Source organism: Xiphophorus couchianus, chromosome 15, assembly GCF_001444195.1.
Source record: "Xiphophorus couchianus chromosome 15, X_couchianus-1.0, whole genome shotgun sequence".
Taxonomy (NCBI): Eukaryota; Metazoa; Chordata; class Actinopteri; order Cyprinodontiformes; family Poeciliidae; genus Xiphophorus; species Xiphophorus couchianus.
In genome coordinates, this window is record NC_040242.1 from 272,110 (window position 1) to 294,912 (window position 22,803).

General features: G+C 37.1%; 1 protein-coding gene and 1 long non-coding RNA gene across 13 annotated transcripts in view; one reads left to right on the forward strand and one right to left on the reverse strand.

Moving 5' to 3' along the window:
- The window catches only part of syne2a (spectrin repeat containing, nuclear envelope 2a), a 135,476-nt gene that overhangs the window by 29,571 nt on the left and 83,102 nt on the right, over nt 1–22,803 (reverse strand). For 10 of the 12 annotated variants that reach the window (XM_028041155.1, XM_028041163.1, XM_028041157.1 and 7 more), the window contains 22 exons: nt 22,636–22,728; nt 22,310–22,468; nt 21,972–22,142; nt 21,709–21,843; nt 20,850–21,049; nt 19,086–19,200; nt 18,019–18,180; nt 17,338–17,487; nt 15,515–15,691; nt 14,576–14,731; nt 14,338–14,499; nt 13,597–13,767; nt 13,110–13,246; nt 12,288–12,477; nt 10,287–10,469; nt 10,091–10,204; nt 9,854–10,008; nt 8,322–8,469; nt 7,916–8,010; nt 2,927–3,155; nt 2,634–2,831; nt 89–199 (listed from right to left, as the gene is read on the reverse strand). In XM_028041155.1, coding sequence (XP_027896956.1) covers nt 89–199; nt 2,634–2,831; nt 2,927–3,155; nt 7,916–8,010; nt 8,322–8,469; nt 9,854–10,008; nt 10,091–10,204; nt 10,287–10,469; nt 12,288–12,477; nt 13,110–13,246; nt 13,597–13,767; nt 14,338–14,499; nt 14,576–14,731; nt 15,515–15,691; nt 17,338–17,487; nt 18,019–18,180; nt 19,086–19,200; nt 20,850–21,049; nt 21,709–21,843; nt 21,972–22,142; nt 22,310–22,468; nt 22,636–22,728 — 3,411 coding nt within the window. Of the gene's footprint in view, nt 1–88; nt 200–2,633; nt 2,832–2,926; nt 3,156–7,915; nt 8,011–8,321; nt 8,470–9,829; nt 10,009–10,090; nt 10,205–10,286; nt 10,470–12,287; nt 12,478–13,109; nt 13,247–13,596; nt 13,768–14,337; nt 14,500–14,575; nt 14,732–15,514; nt 15,692–17,337; nt 17,488–18,018; nt 18,181–19,085; nt 19,201–20,849; nt 21,050–21,708; nt 21,844–21,971; nt 22,143–22,309; nt 22,469–22,635; nt 22,729–22,803 lie in introns of those variants that run through there. The other 2 variants (XM_028041160.1, XM_028041167.1) reach the window with 2 other exon arrangements.
- Nucleotides 3,853–7,548, forward strand: LOC114159086 (uncharacterized). Its single transcript, XR_003598542.1, has 2 exons — nt 3,853–5,886; nt 7,272–7,548. It is a non-coding gene; the product is annotated as an uncharacterized LOC114159086 (long non-coding RNA).

Genomic DNA, 22,803 nt, shown 5'->3' on the forward strand with positions numbered 1-22,803 from the left:
CAGCACATAATTGTGAAGTGGGAGGAAAAAGATATAATGCTTTCAGTTAGTTTTCTATTAAAAAAGTCAAGTGGAATCAGTTGTTCACCTGGATTTGCGCCTCCTCCTCTGAGCCCGCCGGTCTTTCTGCAAGCAGATTGTCAACTTTCTCCAGTCCAGAAGAGATGCTGCTTGTTGCTTCCTGACTCTGAGACCACATCTGGGAAGCAAAACATTGCAAAAATGCTAATCAACTCATTGATTTTACAATGTTTATACCTCACAAGTCCCTCAGTCCCTCACAAGTTTAAATAAATGTGTCCAATAGGTAGAAAACGAAACTATGGGCAAAAAAATGATTCTTTTTTCAAATACAAACAGAACACCGAACAGGAAGTCACAGCCTATTTATCTGCAGAGGATTATATAAGAAGAACAGAGCCAGAGGTCTTTAGTAAGACAGGATAAGTTGGCCTTGTTTCCTAGATTGCGATTATGTCTTAAACATGTTGCGGTTTCCTGCATCTGGTCATCTTAAAGTGGAAAAAGCAAAAAACAATTTCTGACCACTGCCACTAAAAATCTGCAGATATTCGGGTGAAATTAATCACAAATTATAAAGATCTAACTAGATATCAGCAAAAGTAAGCTATGCTTGCATTAAAGTTGTCAAAACAAGATCGTCTTGTATGAAGAAAGAGGAACATTCTAGATCAGGGGTGTACAAATTTTATGTCATGTGGGCCAAAATCTTCAGCTCAAAAGTACAAAAAAAATATCAATTTAAAATCTAAAATCACCAAAAATATTGATATTGTGATTTTTTTTTTTTACCTACTTAACAATAACAACTAAGTATAAATCTTTTCGATTGAATAAATAAAGTAATCAGATTTCTTTTTTGTAGGAACGGGATCGTAGTTCCAAAACTTCAAATTGTTTCTGCACATTTTCCTTGTTAATTTCTCAATTTGGAAGAAAACTGGAAAAATAATTTGTCTGTTCTGAATAAAAACGAGATCCAGGTCAGTCTTCTTGCTTTCAAATGAAGCAAGTATTAATTTCAAAATGTTTGAATACAGCAAATAAAAGCAGATTTGGGTGCACCAAGATGTACTTTAGAGCAGTGGTCCCCAACCACCGGGCCGCGCAAGAAATAATGAACTACTTCTGGGTCTTTTATTTTGAAAATCCTAAACCGGATGTTACCAGTTACGTCTTGCGCGTCAAAATTGAGCCGCCAACTTGCAGCAGAATGAGTAACAAAACAACATCAGAGTACTGCAGCTCACCCCCCCGGTCCGCTGAAAGGTTGCGGACCGCTGCTTTAGAGCATAAGTCAATGAGTAGATGTGGTCCTAGTTACCATGACAACAACAGAAAACCAGATGGCTTGGAAAAGATGACCACTTTGTGTTGCATCTAACATTTTTATAAGTAGATTTTAATTTAAAAGACATGGTTTTGTCCTAATCTATTTTTGAATTGTTGTCATGGGGGCCGCACAAGATCAGTCCAGCGGCCACAAATGGCCCTTGTGCCTCACTTTGAACACCCTTGTTCTAGATTTATGCTGATGAGGGTCTCCCAGCACAATGCTGTGTCGCTGTGATGGAATGACACTGGTAACCAGCTGTTTCAGGATGTGGATCAGGAAGAGATTTGATCTCCCTTGGCAGGAGATCAGGGCTGTGCAGCCTGGGTGTGTGTGAGTGTGTGTGTGGGGGTGTGTGTGAGATCATGTCCTGGATTAAGGTCACACAATCCCCTCTACAGCACATTTTCCTTTTTACATTTTGTTGTTCTAAAACCTGCAACCTATGCATTAAATCTGTTACTAGCACTGACTCGAATCTCGATTAATCGATTATTGAAATAATCATCCACTAATTTAGTAATCAATTAATCGTTAACAGGAACATACAGATTTTTTTTTAAAAGGCCATTTGCTGAAACAATAACATAGTTAGAGCAGTAATTGAGCCAACATTTAGCATTTAAGCTAAAAAAAATGTCTAGTCTGTAAATATGTTTTACCCCAAACTCCTCAAATAGTTTGGGGTAAAACTATAAAAAATTTACCTCACCTGATTTAAAATCTCACTTCTCAAAATGTAGTAATATTAAAAAGTGAAGATTAGCATTTCAATGGATTTTTATTGCCTTATTATTCTTTTCCAGCTTTCAATCTGCCACTGAAAATATTTTCCAACTTTTTAAATCTCAGTTAAGATTCTTAAAAACACACTCATGAAAACTGATATTTCTGCATTGCTGACCATGAAAATGTAACATTTTAAAACTCCCTGCTATTAAATACATGCAGTCTCTTTTTTAATACATTAAAGATATAAATAAATGATTTCTCACAGAGAAAGTGCAGATTTTTGTTTCTTAAAAATAGAATCTCCAATTATTGGTACTTTGTATTTGGATTTAGTTGTTAACGTTGCAAGAATCTCTCAAACTAAGCATGCATGTGGCAACAGTGGAAAGTAAAACTCCTTTTTAACGGGAAGAAAAATCAATCAGTGTACAAAAAAAAAATATAAAAAATGAAACTTTGAAATTATTTTCCATGTTTTGATTTTAATATATCCCATTTTTTAAACATCAGATGGGAAATGTTGCAGATAAAAAGCACAGGATGTTACCTGGACAGTGATATTAAGCAGATCTTTATTTTTTCTTTGCAGTAAGGTGGTTCGCTCCCAGACTTTCTGTAATTCCTGAAGCTCTGACTGCAGTTGGGTCCGACTCTCTGACTCTGTAACGATTTCACACAAATGTTTCCCAGCTTCAACAGTCCGGGCGTAGACAGAGGAGTGCAGACCTAGAGATTCTTCAATAAGCTTTAAAAAAACAGGAAAATTACAAAAAATGTAATTAGCATATGATTTAATTAAAATAATACATTTGATAATGATCTGCAACCAAGTGCACTGACCTCATAAACATTTAAGTTCTGCAGCTGCTGCACCGTGTAAAGCTCCGGTCCACTAGAGGGCAGGAGAGAGTCCACCTCTCTAAACAGCTTCTTCAGAGATTTCAAACCGCCTTGGTAAATTCTCCACTGCTGCAGATGCTCCTTTGTTGAGGTCCAGTTGTGTGCAGCGAGAGCCACAGAATCGGTCCAGCTCCGCTTCAGACACGCCACTCGAACCATGAGCTCGGATCTGAGCAAGAAATAAGAAAGAAAGGTTAGGTTTGTCAGCTTTATTTGGAGAAAAACCTGAAATCAACACGAATTCATAAAATTTGGTATTGTACAAAATTAAAAGCAGAAAAGCAGAAATTTAGTAAACATGCTTCTATTGGAAAGAGAACAAAAAAGGCTGCTGAGAAAGAAACAGATCCTAAATGAATGATCATAAAATAAAACAACAAAATAATAAGAGCAGAAAAAACTATTTACACAGGGTTTCTACACTTTTGCCACTGTAAAATTCAAGCACTTTTCAAGGTAAGTTTTAAAACTTTTCCAGCACCACATTGGAGATAAAAACAGATGATTTCACTATTCACTAATTCACTATTATATGATATTATTTATTATTATTCCACATGCTACAGCAGGGACAAGGTAAACTATAATACAACAAAGTTTTATGTTTGGAAATATCAAAATTAAAATTTAACACACACAAAAAAATCTCCCCAATTTCAATGACTTTAATGTATAAAATGTAAGCCGGCCTTTATTTCAATTACACTCTTCAATAATTAATTTAGCCATTAGGAATAAATAATAAATATTCAAAAAGAAAATAGAAAATATTGTACATTTTCTGACATTTAGCAATAGTAATAAGTTTGGTAATTCTAACTAACCTAAATCAAGAAAAGTTTAGTCTGATTTAACTTTAATGAGAGAAAAATTAATTTGTGTGTCTCTGAAAAAAAATTCAACTGTAAATTGCATTTTATTATAAAACTTGGCAGCTTTAAATATCAAGCTTTTATACAGAAATCAAGCATTTTCTGAACCTTGAAAACACCGAATTAAAATTCAAGTATTTGCAATGATTTACAACAGATTCCTTTACCTTTTCCAAAAACTCAAAAATATCGATGAATCCAAAAGTAAACGAACAAAAACATGACATTAAATAATATCTGCTTGTCATTGAGTGCAATGAGAATTTGATTTCAGACCAACAAGCAGGAATTCTGACTCCAATAATCAGTTTTTGTACCCATGTGGCACAAAGAACAAGCAATCAATCAGCCGGTTGCAAATACCTCTGACCTCAGCTGATTCTGCAGACTTTAAAGCCCTTCTGTACGCAGAGTACTTTCTTCTTTTTAGTCAAAACCAAAAAGCTGTCAGTCACGTCAAGGACAAGGTAGTACATCTGGACAAGACTGGACTGACTCTCTCTGGAGCTGAACGCAAGATCATTCCTCACTGGATGACCATGAGAAAATTACAGATCTGTCCAAAAATATTTGCTAATAAAACCAACTTCACCAAGAAAACGATTGGAAACACACTGATGCTGACCCTTTGCAAATACGTCACTTCCTCATTCGAGGCGCCATAATGGATGTCGGGAGTGAGGGACGGGAGTATCGAACAGAGCGACTGAAATTGTTTTCCAAAACAGTCTTTGCCAGTTTATTCATGGCTACTACTTGTTGGAGTCGAGCTAATTTGTCTGTAAACTTAACACACCTGGTTGGGGCTCATAGAGGGAGGTATTTACAAAAGTTGGACATAGCTAGCTTAGAAACCAACCCGTACCTTCTCCCTCCTGATGTGTTGATCAAATTCATACCACATGATTTATGTCATTGTGTCATAAACAGCGCTTCCCTTTACACCAGAGCAGCCTTAAAACGTATGAAAGACGAAATGCTAACCAGTTCTTTCATACATTAATTTTTTTTTTAGTTCTTTCATACATGCTAGGCTACATGACGGTGCGGTATTGTTTCCGGGGTTACTGAGACGCCATAATGCGTACCTTCGCCATAATGCGATATTTGATATCTGCCATTATAAATACTTAGAAAATAAATGAACGTTAATCCTCTTACCTTGAAAAAAGTGTTTGTTGGAAATCCGCGGTTACAGCGAGGGCTGACAGTCATTTTGATTAACGGCTGCTATAAATCGCCGCGTATCTTTCCTCATTAAAAGATACAAAATAAAATGACAAGTTTGGTTTCTACCTTTGTCTGTTTGTGCAGCCGACCGCGCAGCACCCTGTGAACCTTTTTACTGCCAAATCAACTAAATAAAACAAGACATCAGGTTACCAGATGTGCGGGGTTTTTTTGACGGGCTTTACAGGAGCATATTGGTAGCTTTGACGTCCAACATGGCGGAGCGGGCCGAGTTCCGAAGAGAGTGACGTCACGTGCAAAGGGTCAATGATTGACCAAGTTGATGTAATTACTTTAGGACGGTTTTCCAGTAAAACATCGTTATTAACTGGTTAGAAAAAAATCCTTATATTTACATATTTTGAACCAAGTGAAGCTAAAACTACACTACTTGAGGAGTTCTGGGTAGAACATATTTACATATAAACAGGGGGTTTTTTATCTGAAATGCAAAATGAACATAGATTTTTGTTAAATTTTGGCTAAATTGCAGCTTTGAGGATGTTGTTGGACTTTTTTGAGTCTCCAATTAACGATTAATCGATTACTAAATAAGTTGGTAGTTCTTTCAATTAATCGATTAATCAATGTGAAATTATGGCTCTAATCCTTAAGCGGTAGAATAAACGTTTGAAACACTCTAAAACATTTGAGCCGCATTTAGTTGTGTCTAATAACTGAGTTCTAGATTTTGAACCTAAATATGTGAGTTTGTGAAAGATAAACTTACAGCAGTAAGTTGTCTTAACTTTTATTAATTTTGTCAAAACTCCAAAAGTTGAATAATCTAGAGCACATGTGTCAAACTCAAGGCCCGCGGGCCACATGTGGCCCGCTACGTCATTTTATGTGGCCCTCTCCCCCCACCACCGTTTTACAGCCCCATTGATTGACTTCAAATAGGTTTTGAGCACGAATTGACTACAAACTACATCTCCCATAATGCCTTCAGATTCTTGCCAGCCAACATTACGGCTTCTCGCCACTAGAGTGCAGCAGAGTCACCTCAAGCTGATTATTAATTTTCCCAGCAAATAAAACTGAAACATCGACAAGCTAACAAGCTAAAGAGCGAAGTTCCGTGATGTTTCAATCGAGGATTTTTACCGTCTCCTGCCCCTGATTTGATGCCACAGCTTCGACTCCATGCAGCTCGTGTTTTGTCCATGTTTGGAAGCACCTATCTGTGCGAACAGATGTTTTCAAAAATGAATTTAAACGAGACCAAGACCAGGTCGCGCATTAAACCTACACGCCATTTTGCGGATTTCCACAGATTAGAGCTAAAACCGCCAGACATCCGGCCAGAAAACATTGGTAAGCACGAACAAACTAAATTTAGATAGAATGAATGTAAAACCAAAACTCAGTATACTGGAATATGCATATAGTTTATTGATTTTGCTTGTGTTTTGTTTTGTGTTTATTACAATGAGGATGTGTTGGTGACAGGGTGAAGAGGGATCAGCTTTGTGTTCAGGCAGCATCACCTCATTGTTTGGTTCTTATGTGAAATACATGTTCGTTGTGTAATAAATAACGAAAGAGTTTTGTGAATGAAGTTGAGAGTTAATATCAAAACTTGTTTTTATTCTTTGTCTGCTTATCTTCAAAGCAGACAAAGATTAATTTTCCCAGCGAATAAAACTGAAACATCGACAAGCTAACGAGCTAAAGAGCGAAGTTTAGCTGAGCAGCTTAAAAATACTGAGCATATTTTTAAACTGCTCAGTTTAAAAATATTGTAATTTTTAAACTGAGCAGTAATTTTACATCCATGCAAACTCAAATGTAATATTTAAAACTTGAATACATAAAATCAGTTATTTAACAATATGAGGTGTTGTTTAATTTATTGTTAACATTGTATTTTCATACATTTATGCTAGGGTTGACCAAGTCTAGTTTTCCAGACCCATCACTCTGCAACTTTAGACTCGTTCTTTCTCTAACACACCTGGATCATTGACTCATTCATAGGCCTCTACAGAACTGAGTTGCTGCTAATGAGGGAAGTCAACTTTTTGTCTGGGGATGTTTTAGCAGGGACACATCTAAAAGTTGCAGTCTGGAGGACTGCACTTGGGCATTCCTGATTTATACCGTCAATGTGGCCCATTGAGGGTGGCCAATATGCTGAAGTGGCCCTTGGTGAAATTGAGTTTGACACCCCTGTTCTAGAGTTTTTAGGTTAGCACTTAAAAAAAACTGAAAGACGAAAAAAAGTGGGAACTATTTCCCAGAATGCTTAGCGGCATGTTTTTATATCCTGAGACGGAAGTGTGTTACATTGATCTGACTGGTGTTTTATTAAGGAACATTTTTATTTAATGCAAAGCTTGAGGATAAAGTCTTGTTCACACTAAATGATTTTGAGCAGAATTTAATAAAATTCATTATCAGATCAGAAATTTTGTTCATGCAATTTGAAACAAGAAATTAAAACATTCTAAAGTAAAATAAGTATTTATTTTAACTTGATATTGTGAGTGAAATAATAGAGAAATGTGGCTTTTCAGGTGAGAGCAGTTTTTTTCTTACATATTGTAAAATAATTATTTGGTATAAATTGCAGCATCAAGTTAAAACTAACCTTTCAAGAATAATGAACTTAAAAAACAATGTTTAGACAACTTGTCTCTTGTTGTTAAATTAATTTCATGAACTTTAATTTCTGAGTTAAAACCAAAACAATTTTCTTGTTGACTTAAATTGCATTTTCAATGCAGCTTAAACCACCTTTACATGTTTTACAGTGCACTAAGTCGTAATTCCTAAATCAGTTAAAAACCATAAATCTGTTAAAACGTCCTGCATCATTCCTCACCTTTTGTCCTCAGTTTGTTTTTCCATAAAGTTGAGGGCGTCACAGAGGAGGTTCTGGAGGAGCTGATGCCCCTTCATGACCTCAACCTGAAGTTTCTGTGGGAGAGATTTGTTAGATTAAAGAACAGAAGGACATTCATTCTTCTCTGTCGTTTTAACAAATTAGCTCATGATTACACAGTGAAAAGTTATGGTTAAGAAGTTTGACATAAATAATAGTTATTTGTTTGTGGACAGGTGATTTTCTCTGAGGCTGAACTTGCAGTTTCCTGAGATAACATATTAGCATTTCAATTATTCTGTGCTCTTTCTAAAACGATTGAAAACTTGTTGAATGTGCCGGAAAAAGCCTCAGATTATTGATAGTAAAACTCAAGAAATGAATGAATTTGTAAGATCTGCCAAACCTGATGGACAGCCAGCATCTCTCTAAGGTTTGAGTGACTCAGATCTTTTCTGCAAAGTGATTCTTGCTGCAGGTATTCCTGGATCGTTTTCACCTTTTCACATTTTTCTTCAAAGTCATAGCCGCTCTGAAGCTCATCTTGCAGAACTCTATAAAATAAAATAAAGAGAACAAAGACTTTAGAGACAAACTGTCAATCACTGTCTGTAAGACTGCATTTAAATCCAGATAGGTGAAAAAGTTTAATTGTAAAAAACCAGGAAATTTATTGTACAGATCTGGAAAAAATTAAAATTCAATTGAAAACCTCCTGGTTATTCCACCAAATATGGATTTCTGAACTCTCTGAGTTAAAACATTAGTATTGTTGTTTCTAAATGAATTAGAACAATACTCATTTTACTCAAACATATACCTATAAAAAGTAAAATGACAGAAACTGATCATTTTAAGTGGTGTTTATTTTCCAGAGCTATATTTAACGTTCATTGGGCCTCTGGTGATTATTTAAAGAATTGCAGTGTTACGTTTAAATGACTAAAGTTAAAGTAGTGATACTTCTTTGTTTTTCATGCTTTTTACAACTTTACCCATCAAAATGTGGCATTATTACCCATCCTTTCAGGTTGTGAACAGTTTCATCTGTGGTACATTTTGTTTTTCGGAGAATTGTCTTAGACTATGAAGACACAACACAATCTTTCTTCTATCTGATAAATGTAAAACCAGGAATTATTACATTTGTGACGAGTTGAAGCTCTAATCACACAGTAAATACAGAACAAGGACACAAAACCGTACCATCTCTTTTTGGTCTAATTTGTGGTGAAAATATCTTGGTTCACTTGAAATAAGACAAAACTAACTTACAAGTAACTTTTCAGCAAGATACAGGAGCTTGTTTTAAATAAATAATTAAGTAAAACGCCAGCCAAGCCCAGCCCATCACCTAGCAACCGAGTTCTAGTTCAACTGGCAGATTATTTCATTTGTTAATATCTTAGCTAATATCTTAGTACTCTTGAGATGAGACAAACCAATTTAAAAGTAACTTTTAAGCAATATATAGGAGTAAATAATTCCTCAATATTTATAAAAAAGTTCTAGTTCTATTTGTAGATAAATTAACTTATAACGTCGAAATGTCTTGAAATAATCTGCCAATAGAACTAGTAACTTTTTCATGAATATTAAGGAATTATTTACTTAAAACAAGCTCCTCTTTCTTGCTAAAAAGTTACTTTTAAGTTGTTTTTGTCTTATTTCAAGTTTACTAAGATATTTGCACTAGAAACTAAACCAAAAATTCTTGGTAAGATTTTGTGTTTTTGCAGTACTTAGTGATTTATTCTTTTTAGATTTTCATGCCATAATATTTCTTTGCTATTACATTTTTTGCGAGTTCATTTTCTTTTGTGTTTTCTGGTAATTTATCCGTTTTTCAAAAATAGTGCATTATCTCAGACTTTTATCTCCATTACAGTTTGGATTCTAGATGGCAATAATTACATGTTGTAGATCAAACTGTCTCACATGTTTTCATCTGTTGCCTTGGTAACGGTTTCTGCCCACAGCCTGCTGAGGGACTGAACTCGCCCCATCTCCTCGTTGCTGAGGTTTATGTCGCCACTCATCTCTTTAACGTCCACCAGTGATGGAGTCATGTCACTGAGATCCAAAAGAACCTGCTGGGAGTTTAAGAGAAAATACGAAATTATAAAAATGATTTTTTTTTCTTAGTTAAAGGTATGTAGAAGGGGAGTTTAAAACCTCCAGAGTGTCTGCATCACATGCGCCCCCACGCAGTTTAAAAAGCGAGTTCTGCATCTGTTCCTCAAGTGCTTCCAGCTGAGCTTTAAATCGTCCCTCTCGCTCCAAATCCTCCTGGACATTTAGATAATACGTCATATTTAACAACCTCCATGTTAAACAACATGCTTTATGTGTCAAATTTAAAATATCTCACCTCCAGATTTCTCTTTTTTCCCAATATTGCTTGGTTCAGCAGCAGGACATCGCGACTCAACAACCTGGTTTCTGATTTGATTAAATTTGCAGATAAAGGTTCGAGTCGTCCAAGAAGAGCTTTGGATGCTGCCAGCACATCTCCTGCATCACTTTGCAGCTCATCAGCAGCATCTTGCAGCCTCTAGATTGTAAAAAGAGGAGACAAGCTGAGGAACAGGAGCAGGCTTTTATATGCAGTTTATTGCCACTTTCCACTTGTTTCATTCAAATAGATTGATACTTTAGTCCTGTGGGATAACGCAATTTATGCAGTAAAAGGTTTCAACAACAACAACATTTCCTCTGTATTTTGGAAGAGAAAGGAACTAAGGAGGCATTATAAAAGGAAACCAAAAAAATAAAAACATTTTCCTTTGATCAAATAAGCAAAACAACACGTCATCTGGATGTTCTGCAACAGGTTAGAGAGGAGGTCAAGTACACCGACTGGAAGCAGATCTTCAGTCATACTTCTCAACAGAAGTACATGCGCCGTCGTTCCTTTCCAAGAATAGGAGAGCAGGTATTGAGAAAAACATTTAATTAAACTGAGAACGCAATGCATGGACTCCCCGAACCTGCACCTGGAACAGATGAGTCAAGCAGGGAATCTAATGATTCTAAAAAATAAAAAATAAAAACGAAAAGAGAAAAAAAGAAATGCATTTGGAGGCTGAAAAACAGGGTTTGTGAACCTGGTTAAACTCCAGCACTTAAGCTCAGGCTTTCAATACTTTATTGTGTATTTTCTTGCCAGTTTTAAGCAGAAAAAACATAAACCTGGACAGAAATGCACTTTAGGTTACCCAGAGGATAATTAGCATAAGGACCAAGTAAAGTTCTGTTCTGTGTGAACTTATGGCAACAACAATAAATCAAATGTATCTTTAAGGAGACTGCCGGTGTGCAATTATCATTTTATTGTGTAAAATTCACTTTTTGCACGTTTTCTTTCTTCCATTTGGGTTTCAACTGCTTCTATAAACAGCTCGAGCGCTTTAAAAAAAACCTGTTGAGTTTTGTTGGTTAATGTTGGTTGGTGTCTGAAAAATGAGCAGTCTGCCCCGTTACCTAGCAACTCAAACTGAGCTCCAGCTGGTTTCACCGCCATATGAGCTGTACAACGGCTGCTGGAAAAGACAAGTGACTTACTTGTTGTTAACTCACCATCCAGAAACCACTTGCTGCATTGTTGTTGGTTGTGCAAATGCTTTTCAATGATGTACTTTTGTATCATTGTGCATCTGTTTGCAGCCATTTGAACGTTAAGTTGGAGGCCAGAAGTAGCTTATTTAGACTTAACCCTTTCATCCTTAGCGGTCATTGCAGTGGACAGCTATTTTCTTGTGTTTTAAATGTTATGTTATAAATGCACACAGATCACTGATCTGGACAACGGTGCATGATACAATACACTGCCAACTACTGGCCATCTACTGCAACTGCAATGATTTGTTTGTTAACTCCAATATGGCAGACAGACCAAAAAAAGCAACTCCAGTCCCTGCTTCTTCTCTTGCAGGTAAAAAAAAAAATCAAGTAACCCCTAAAGACTAATACTACTGGTGTATTTTCTAAATAAAATTGTATTTGGAGAAAATTACAACTGATCACCTTAAAAAAAGGAACAATTTTTCCCCCACCTTCTTTCTTATGCCTTAAAAATATCAAAAACACTCTGGAAAGAAATCCTGACATAAAGTATCATAATTCATGCATGAAAGGGAGACAGAGCCATAAAACAGCTCATTCTGAAAGGAGTTCAAAACTAAAATCTCATTATATCAGAATGATTTTATGCTAAACATTTGATGAACATGTTTGTGCAACAGGTCACCTATCCTCACCTGTTCAAGGAAACATAATAGGTCGTCTTTAAGTCTGAATTTCCTAAATTAATTGCTTGAAAATGACTGTTTCAGTTCTGGTTGGTGATAAAGTTGATGAGACTCTGACTCACCTTGAAGGAGCAGACTGTGGTTTCTGCATCTTTTCCAGGTGAAAAACTTGATAACTCCTCCCACTCATTCCTCAGGTGTTGCAAACGAAGAGAAAAGCGCTCAGACAGATTTGAGTATTCAAGCCAGAGGGAGAAAATGTCTTTAGTGTTTTTATGCTCGTCTTTTATCTCTTGGAGTATTTTGTTCCACCTGAGGAGGCAAACATAAAGCTACTGAGTGTGTAATAATTATATGAAGCAACAAAGTTCAAGCAATAAGTTTAGAAATGAGAAAAGAAAAGTTAACTTAAAGGCAAATCCTTTAAATAGAATAGGACCTGACACTGTTCTCAAAATAAAATCACTTCATTCTCATATTAATTCAACTTTATTCTTTTATGACTTTATTCTTGAAATACTGGGACTTGATTGTCACATTACTACAATTTTATTCTTGCACAACTTTATTCTTGTAACACAGTTTATTCTCGAAATATTATGATTTTATACTCATATTATTGCAACTTTACTCTCGCATTATTTCGAATATTTTTATATGACTCTATTATCAAAATAAAATGACTTTATTCTCGTAATTTTATTTTATTTTATTTTTTTCTTAGTATAACCTAAATATTCTGTTGTAATATCTGACATTTTTTAGAGAAGATTTTAATTTGTGTGTCATAATTTTGTCCTAACTGGGGAAGAAAACGTCTCCATCTGCATCAGCCAGTGAGACAAACCTGTATCACAAAAGGACGCAAAAGGCCCCCGAGCCACACTTTGGACACCCGTACATTATCTGGTAAAATTTTAATCTAAATATTTCCCTCCACTGACCCATTTCGCTGCTCCTCTACTTCATCCCTAATGATCTGCACTGACGCATCATGCAGCGTCTCCATCAGCGTCCTGCAGGATTTGTCCACATCCGTCCAAAGCTGTTCTCCGTCTTCCTCCGCCTTCACCTGGAGGTGCTGAGCAAAATGAAAAACACTTTTTCCTTTTAACTCTCGCTCTCTCAAATGCATTTACTTCCCTAAAAAGTAATAAAAGAGGTGACAGCTTGAAGTCTGTGAATGCCCACTCTCTCACTGAACCTTTCAAATCCGGACTCGGAGGCTTTTAACCGCAGTTACAGCTTGCTGTTCCACACAAACACTAAAGTTTTATGATTCCTTCTTTAATTGTAGCCACTCAGTGTTCTAGACTCCAGATCAACTTGTTTTAAAACTAATAAACTACCATAAATGATTCTGACGATAATATACATTTATGCTTGCTTTTGTAGCTTTAATGTGTTTATGGAGACCAGTTAATTTCTCACCTGCAGGCGGTCTGAGTTTCCTTCAGCCTGCTGCAGAGAGAAGAGAGGTGTTCGCTGCTGCTGCAGGGCACAGCGCACCCTAGTGGTCAACAAAGTAACTTCCCCCAGAGCTCTACGGAAACAACTCCACTTCTCCACTGACTCTTCGAGATGCGCTCTGAGATCTTCCATCTGTAATGGAAGGAAGTACAGAAGGAGCAGAAGCAACAGAAACAAAAACCAATTAGACAGTTTGGGTGATTTCATGTTCTATTCTTTATAGATGTTTCTATAGGTTTAAAATGTAAAAACACTGTCTTTTTGGGTTTTTTTGTAAAAGAAGATGTCAACATTATACTTTTTATGTTGAATGAAATAAAAACTAATTGAAGATGTTTTTATCTTTAATGGTTTCAGACTCGAGGAGGTCTGAAACCATTCAGACCTCCTCAGCACAGGAACATAAGATGGTCATAAAACAACTTCATTCTGGACAGTTAAATAAGGAAGAACGGAAGGAAGAAGGAAGGAAGGAAGGAAGGAAGTACAGAAGGGAGGGAGGGAAGATTTAATGATTAATGGATGGATGGAGGAAGGGAGGAAGGAAGGAAGGAAAGAAGGAAGGGAGGGAGGGAGAAAGAAAGGAAGGAAGGAAGGAAAGAAGGAAGGGAGGGAGGGAGGAGAGACTTACTGATTAATGGATGGATGGAGTATTTATGGACTCCAGTCCACCAAACTTGTCCAACCTTGAGGTTGACTTACCTGCTGATGAAGATCAACACAGGCCTGCCTCACACTGTCCACTTGGCCGGAGAAGATCTCATTACACAGGAGCTTCTCTTCCTTCCCATAACACACTCCTCTTCCTCCTTCTCCCAGATCCTGCAGATCTGCAGAAACCTGCTGGATCCTGGCAACTTCAGCCTGGAAAACACAAAGTCACCTCAGATAGAAAACTGTCCAGTGTCCAGACGTCCCTCTGTGTGTCCCATCATTATACCTCCCACTCCAGCAGAGCGCAGCCCGCCAGGGTTTGACTGCAGGGCCGTTTCCACTGACTCATCCTCTTCTTCTGCTGCTCTGTCCAGTCTTGCCATTTCTGCAGAAGTCTCTCTCGTTCTGCACAAGTGTGATGGAGGTGTTCAACCTCATGAATCTAAGAAAAAGAAGAGGAATGGAGCCAATTCAAACACAGTCATTGTTTCCATGTTACTATGGATGGACACGTGGATTCTGGACACATTATTTAACAATATGTTGAATCTATAAACTGATAAATTGTAGCACACAAGCTGTCTTTAAATATCACATTTCCTCCATTTCTAAATTTGAATAAAACTACTTTGAATAGCAACACTTAAAAGGTGACCCATTATGCGTCCTTGAACAGGTTGGCACAGTAAAAAACATTTTCCTTACATTATTTAGACAAAGTCATTCTTATATAATGAGATTTTTGGTCCTCTCCTTTCAGAATGAGCTGTTTTAGGGCCTCTTATCTAAAAAAAGTTGCTGCTGTGTACTTGACGTTTACACTAACACATGAAAATGAACGAAAACAAATGCACAATTATATAAACATAAATCTTTGATAAGCAGAAGTGGAGCCTCCTGCACAACCAAAAAGAATGCAGCAAGTGGTTTCTGGATGTCACGTCAACAACAAAATGCTTGTCTTTTCCAGAAGCCATTGTATGGCGGTTAAACCAGCTGACCAAATGTGCTGGAGCTTCGTTTTGGTTGCTAGGTAACAGCGCACTGTCACTTAACAATTGGGATTTTTTTTAAACAGCTAATTTTTTAAACACACAGAAAAAAAAGAAACATGAACTTATTGTCGAAAAATGGTTTTTAGAAGCAGTTGTTAGTACAAAGATGTGAAAAATGTGAGTTTCGTGTAAAGGGTCCCGTTTGACTCGGGTTCCACCGAGGCGCTGACCTGGCTGTCCAGCTGCCTCTGCAGGAGCAGCCACCGCTGTCTGACGCCGCCCAGGTTTTCTGCGAAGGTCGTGCGTTCCAAGCGGCGAGCCGGGACGTCTGCTCCCGCCATTTTGGACCCAGGCTCGGACATAAAATCAAGGAGTTGCTGACAGTTGTCGACAGCTGCCCTTAACGCCTGGAAAATAGGAGATATAAGGAATTTATTTGAAATAAGGGTTAATTGTTTGTTTTTTTAATCAACATCTCTTAATTTTACACTTATTTTCTTCCTTTGAGATTTTGTACAGAACAATAAATTCAAATCATAATTTTACCATACTTTGTCACGCTGCATTTAATTGTAAAATAGAAGGAAAATTATATATTTTTTAGATTTACTAAGCCACAAATAAAATCTTAGTACACTTCAAATAAGACAAAACTAACTTAAAAGTAAATTTTCTGCAAGATATAAGAGCTTGTTATAAGTAAATAATTCCTTAATATTGATGAAAAAAGTATTTTAATAATCTGCCATTATAGCATGGGGAAATGTCTTGTTATAATTAAAATAATCTGCCAGCTGAACTAGTTGTTTTTTTAATCAATATTAAGGAATGATTTACTTAAAACAAGCTCTTATATCTTTCAGAAAATGTACTTTTAAGTTAGTTGTGTCTTATTTCAAGTGAACTAAGACATTTGCACTAGAAACTAGACCAAAATAATTGGTAAAATTTTGTGTTTTTGCAGTAAAAACCATGTAGGAAAATTAAACCCAGATGGTTTGGTCAGATGAGAGCAAAAATCTTTTTTCAACCTTCATTTTAATCGCTATGTCTGCAAAACAACGGCTGCACAACATTTAGAAAACACCAACGCCATTCTGAAACATGGTGGTGTCAGCATCATGCTGGGGGAATCTTTTTCTTCAGTAGAGCAAAAAAAAAAACAAACTGTCTCCATTCAATCTGACTAAACATAAGAAATTCTCCAAAGAAAAACAAACAAAAATGTCAGTTTTTAGATAAGTAGAGACACAATCTAAAAGACTTTGTTCAGGGAGGTTGAGTAAAAATGTACATCACATCTTTAATTTGTAAAACTTGCATTGCTTTCTTTAGATTTTACATTCAGACCTACTTTATGTTAACTTGTCACATAAAGTATCAATAAAGTAAAGTTATAATTGTAGTTGGAACATGAAAAAATGTAAATACCGTATTTTCCGGACTGTAGAGCGCACCATACTATAAGCCGCACCGACAATTTATTTGGAAAAAAAAAAACAAACAAAAAAAAAAAACCTGGAAACGCACATATATAAGCCGCACCGGGCTACAAGCCGCTGGTATCTCCGCCGCTCTCGGTTTTCCATAAATCTGCTGGATTTATTAAGGACGCAGCCCTGCGTCTCCAAAGCCGAACCTTGGATTGGTTCACCCCCAGTTTACGTGCAGCGGCTCTATTTCCATCCTGTACTGCCAGATCGATACTCCTCAACTTAAAAGCTGCATCATATGAGTTTGAAAACATTCCTCTGTCTTGCCTGCTGCTAGCATGTGCTTGTTCTAAATTAAAATTAGCGCTTTCTTCTTTGATTTCCAGTTTTGACTTCCAATGATTCACTTCCTGCTAAAGAGCCCCCTGGTGGTTGAAGAAAAATCCACGGAAAAGCCGTGGGGAAAACGTAGCAGCTTATAGTCAGAAAAATACGGTAAGTTAGAATATGAACTATATATTTCAGGCTGGAAATCAACTTAAAACAGTAATCCTGACAAAAAAAAAGCAGCTTTAATTTAATTATTATTTAAATGAATGCATAAAACACACATGACGTACCTGACATTGCTGCAGAATTTCAACCATCTCAGCTGCATTTTTGGCCGTCAGAACGCTTTTCTTCTCCCGGCTAAGTCGAGTTTCCGTTTCCTTCAGCCAGTTCTCCAGTTCAGACAGCAGCTTTAGTGGCGGCTGTTCGTTCACCAGGCGCTAATAAACATAATTCAACATAACAATAACTGATTTTCATTTCACATAAACATCTGTCCCTTTTAATGCTCTGCTGGTTGGTTTTATTGCTCTTAATCAAAGTAATTCTGTATGAAACATCTGGTATTAATAAGGAGAACATCATCAGTATCCGTGTTACTAAATCTCTCTTCAGAAGATAAGATCTGCTGAAATGGTTTCCAGATTGTAAGGCTTCAAACTCAGCCAACTGGGAGAAAAAATCTGGCAAAATCTGACTAATTATAGTGAAGCCAGATATCTGGTTCCAGTCACCGATGATGAATGGAGAGAAAAAATTAAAAGTGACCTTCCTGCTGATTCCTTCCCTCTCTGATCGCCTAGAAGACATTTAAGTTTATACTCCCAGCAGCCGAGGGCGGTTCTCTGAGTCTAATTATTTCTGAAAACGAACAGAACTAACATGAAATCTGACACAATCTCAAACACTCTCAGCTGCTTCATATCTGTTAATTTAAAACGTTATTTTCTCTAAGTACTGAAACACTGAACCTGCAGCAGATGCTCCAGCATCTTGGAAAGGTCAGAGGTCAGCTGGCTGCAGCTGGCCTCCAGCTGTGAGACCAGACTTCTCAGTTTGGGATACTCGGCGTCCCTCAGGTGGACAAGCCGACTGGTTTCCTTGGAAACGGCTGCCAGCTCCACGGAGACGTCCTGGGGAAAAGTTGACAATGTTGGAATAATTATAATTAATGTGTTTGGAACATTATTTTGAGTTTTATTAAACTAAGGACACCTGATAAAATTGTATTGTGGTTTTAGTGATTTAATGTGGTCAGTTTGATGAAACAAACTTGAAATATTTATAATTTTTATCATTTGAAGGATTTTTGTTGACAGTAAATTTTATTTTACATCAACCTGTGGTTTAAGCAGATCTCCCTGAAAAATAAGATGATGCGTCTCATTTTTAAGAGACAAGAGATCGCAACATGAATGAATGAATGAATGAATGAACCAATCAATCAATCAATGCATGCTTCTGCTTTACTCTGCTATGTTTCCTAATATGGGGATCTGCACATTTTTTATTCAAATTCCAAACTTTATGAAAGTTCTCAGTCATTCTGGGCGGACGGACGATCAGTGCTCATGATACACACTTTTCATAAATTTAAAGAAAACCATTAAAACATTTCGGACTTAAATATGTCTTCAATAACAAACCAATAATAAACAAATAATAAACCAATAACAAACCAATAATAAGCCAATAATAAACTATAATAAACCCATAATAAGCCACTGATGTTGGTATCACTGCTGAAAGCAGCGGCCTGCACATCCTGCAGGTCATTGCTTTTTTTTTTTTTTTACCCCTCCAGGGGTCTTTTGTGGGCTCTAGTGTCCCTTATGTGACAGCAGGCTGACAGGAAAGAGGGAAAGACGGGGGGAAGACATCTGACAAATGTCGGATGTCTTCCCGTCGGGTCCGGGAGTCGAACCCACGACGGCCGCGTTGAGGACTCAAGGCCTCCAAATACGGGTCGCGCTAACCGCTACGCCACCACGGCACGCCCCCTGCAGGTCATTGCTAATGAAGCAGATAAGCGCCTCACCAGCAGATCCAGCAGTCGCCTTTGAACGGATTCCTGACTCAGGTCTGAGGAAGTCTTCAGGTGTTCGCCGGCGGCCAGCAGATGCTCACCGACCGAAGCAACGCCAGCCAGGAATCTGTGGGGAGGACAGCCAGGACTGATAGATCAACCAGCGGGGCAGAACATGAAGGCCCCCTCACACACACCAAAGGCCAGCTTGGTGGATGTCCAAAGGCAAAAATGAAAATAAAAGATAAGCTTCCTTTTTATTTTTTCTTATATACCTGTCTTCTCTTTTAACTCTTTCTCCATCTGTTGTTCTGAATCCAGAAATAAGACAAACAGTATATTTATGAATTTTTCCCGCTCAGATGAGCAAACTATAATCCAGGGATGTTATTTGATTCAACGTCTTTAAACTGCTTCAAAGTCAGAGATTGAACCGTTCCCAGTTCGCTCCACCATCTTGATTTATGGGCAATCAAAACTCTTTAAATTGTTAGTGTTTCGATGACTAAATAAATCAAAAATCAATCACTCAAAACTTTTAAACAGCTTGACTGAAAAGGTACACAAATATTAGATTTATGGCATCAAATTGAACTAACTACTTCTTATCTTTGAAATATGCATAAAATAAGACAAAAATATAACTTTCTTATAGAAATTATAAGCAGAAACATAAAATTTAAACTTATATACATTTGTATTCCTTAAATTATTTTTTTGCTCGTAAGTGCATGCTTGAAAACAAAAAATTCTTTCTTTTTTTTTTATTTTTTTAGCTTGTTTCATAAATTTAACAACAAATTATATTTGGCTTCCTATAATGTAAAGTAAACGTACTGCAAAATTTTTTGTAAATATTTTTGCTGAATTCTCATGTAAAGTGAAGATGAAAATATTAATAAAAGAGAACTAAAGCTTTAGATTATTTATTCCTGCAAAATTAATCTCAAGTTTTATACTTGAGGTGTTCAATGTGAGGCCCGAGGGCCATTTATGGCTCTTGTAATAAATTTGTGTGGCCCCTTCTGCACAACAAGAGTAAAAATTATCCACCAAATGGAGCTGAAGTATTTTACATTTTCAGATGTGTAACTTCTTAAATGATACATTTTCTTTTATTAGTAATATTTTGTTTTTGCTTTGCAGACACACCAGTTCAATAAAATTATCCTAATACAGCAATGCTTTTGGAACAAAGTTCTCATATATATTGCTAGGAAAATAATGAAAACATATTTTTAAACGAAATATAAAAAAGATTCAACCCAAAAAGTTAGGAAGCTATAACTGCCACCTTGATTCTTTTATGCAGTCAATATCTTGTTAATTTTAATTTTTGCAGGCAGTATTTTGATGCTCAATGACAGTTGGTGCTCTGTCGCGGGTTCGATTCCCGGCCTGGCAACCTTTGCCGCATGTCTTCCACTTCTCTCGTTGCCCACTTTCAGATAAAGGCCACTAGAGCCAATAAAACCTTTAAAAAATCCAGTTCCTTTATGTTGCTGGAAAGCTACTTGTCAGTTAGTTTTGTCTAACTAATAAGTTAGACAAAACTAACTTGTCAGTTTTGTACTAAGATATCTGCACTACAAAATAGACAAAAATACTTGGTAACATTTTGTGTTTTTGCAGTGTACTTCTAAATAAAACTGCTCATCTGGTTATTTCAATTTGTCAAGAGCTCAAGCCATAATAATTCTGCTCTTCTGCTTCTTGTACAAAACATGTTTTCTCCTGATTAGATGCTTCAGATTGGTAATGCTGCATCTTGCCCACCTGGCTCTGCTTTCCTGGATGTTTCTCAGGCGGAGGATTTCTTGCTCCGTACGCCGGTAGGCGCCTTTCCATCGCAGCTCCAGAGCGCCCCCTTCCTGTGCAACCGAGGCACCGAACCACAGCTCTGCCTGCAGCACCAGCCTGTGATCCAAAAACGATCCCAACACGGAGCGGCTCTCCTCCAGCCGGATCAGAGTCCGCTGGGAATCAAGCAGAATTCGAATTATGTCGAGTTTGAACAATGGCAAAACTTCTGATTACTTTTTTCAAAACTCAAAAGAAATAACTTTATTTTGATGAAAATATGGCATATAAATAAAAATATTCAACATAATATGTTTAAATTTCAGCAGAAAAATACATAATTTATACATTACAGTAGATAAAATGTGCAATAATGACAAACTATTTTCTATGTCTACAGTGCTAGATACATGATTTCTATGTTTATTTAGTTTGTTTATAAATACATGACAACAAAACAACATGTCCAAGACTGAACTTTGGTAAATATTCATGTTTTTTAGAACTGCTTTACTATTTTAAAAGGATTTTTTCCCATTTGTTTGAAAATAGTGTTTGTGGGTTTTTTTTCTTAAACTTAAAATCTCACTGTCCTTTTTAAATTTTTATTATTTTGCGTCTCAAATGTTGCATTATTTGTTAATGCAACATGTTTTTTGCGTCCTTTTCTCCTTTAATAGTTTTCTTAAAATCTCAATGGGATTTTTCTTTTTCCCCCTTCGCAGATCTGTATTTCCTGCTTATTTGTGGTTCTGTTTAGTTGGGAAAAAGGAGTAACTAGGCAACCTGAGAGAAGAAATGAGGATAAACTGTGTGAAATTTTCACTGGACTTACCTTGCAGGCATGTAGCCTCCGCTCCACCGTCTCCTCCTCATCGTCTCCCTCTGGTTCTGCAGCGCTAGAAAAAGCTTCTGACTCATCCAACACGCTGCCAAGTTGACCACAAAGTTGCTCCCAGTGGGTCCAATCCTAAAGCAAAGGCAAACATAAAATCCATACATTTCAGAAAACCCCAGAGCGGATTTTTAGACACAACAAAGATGCGTATTTATGTGTGCAGAAGCTCAAATGGCCTTCAGCAAACAAACATTACAAACCCGAAGCCTCTTCTGAGAAGCCATTCCTTCTTCCAGCACTTGTTGCTGCAGAGTTTTGGCCCTGACTTCCAGATGTACCCATTCATCCTGTTTGCTGCTAAGTGCATTAGGTTCATGCTGGAATAGGTACTGAAGAAAAGACAGCTGGGATCCGAGGACCTGGAGGAGTTTCTGCATAATGAATCCAGATTTGTGACAAAAGTGAATTAAACAGTAAATAATTCAACAAACAGGACGTTTGGAGGTCCTGAATCATAAACTCTTGGAGGTTGGATTCACTTTGTGGGAAAAGTGGAGTTTCTAACTTAAACCCGGGCTTTGCCTGCTTAATCAGATACCTTGTGTCTGCAGAGATCAGCTTGAAGTTTGCTGCGGCTGGGAATAAGGCTCGTCCGTTTTTCTGTTAAACTCTCCTCACACCATTTCAAGAGGCGAGAGGTTCCCTGAAGCAAGCATTGGGAGGCGTGTTGCAGTTCCTCTCTTCCGCCCGGCTCACACTGGGACGATAAACAGAACCAGAGTTTTGGTGAGAATATTTATGGGTTGAACTTTCAGAAAAACGGGGGGGAAAAAATGTAAATGTCACGAAAATGTTTGCAATTTTGTTGCAAACTTTTTAAAATGTTAAAACTTTTTCAGAAAGCTAAATTGCAGCGGTTGTTACCTCCAAGCTGAGCGGACCTTTCAGGTTTGGGAAGATCTCACAAAGTCCCGTATCAAATGGATCCAGGAGACGAGGCTGGCAGGAGGGAAGAGTCTACAGTACGGAGAGAAAGACGTTGATTTTTATCAAGTTCTTCACAGAAAACTCTGAATTTAATTGTTAATTTCA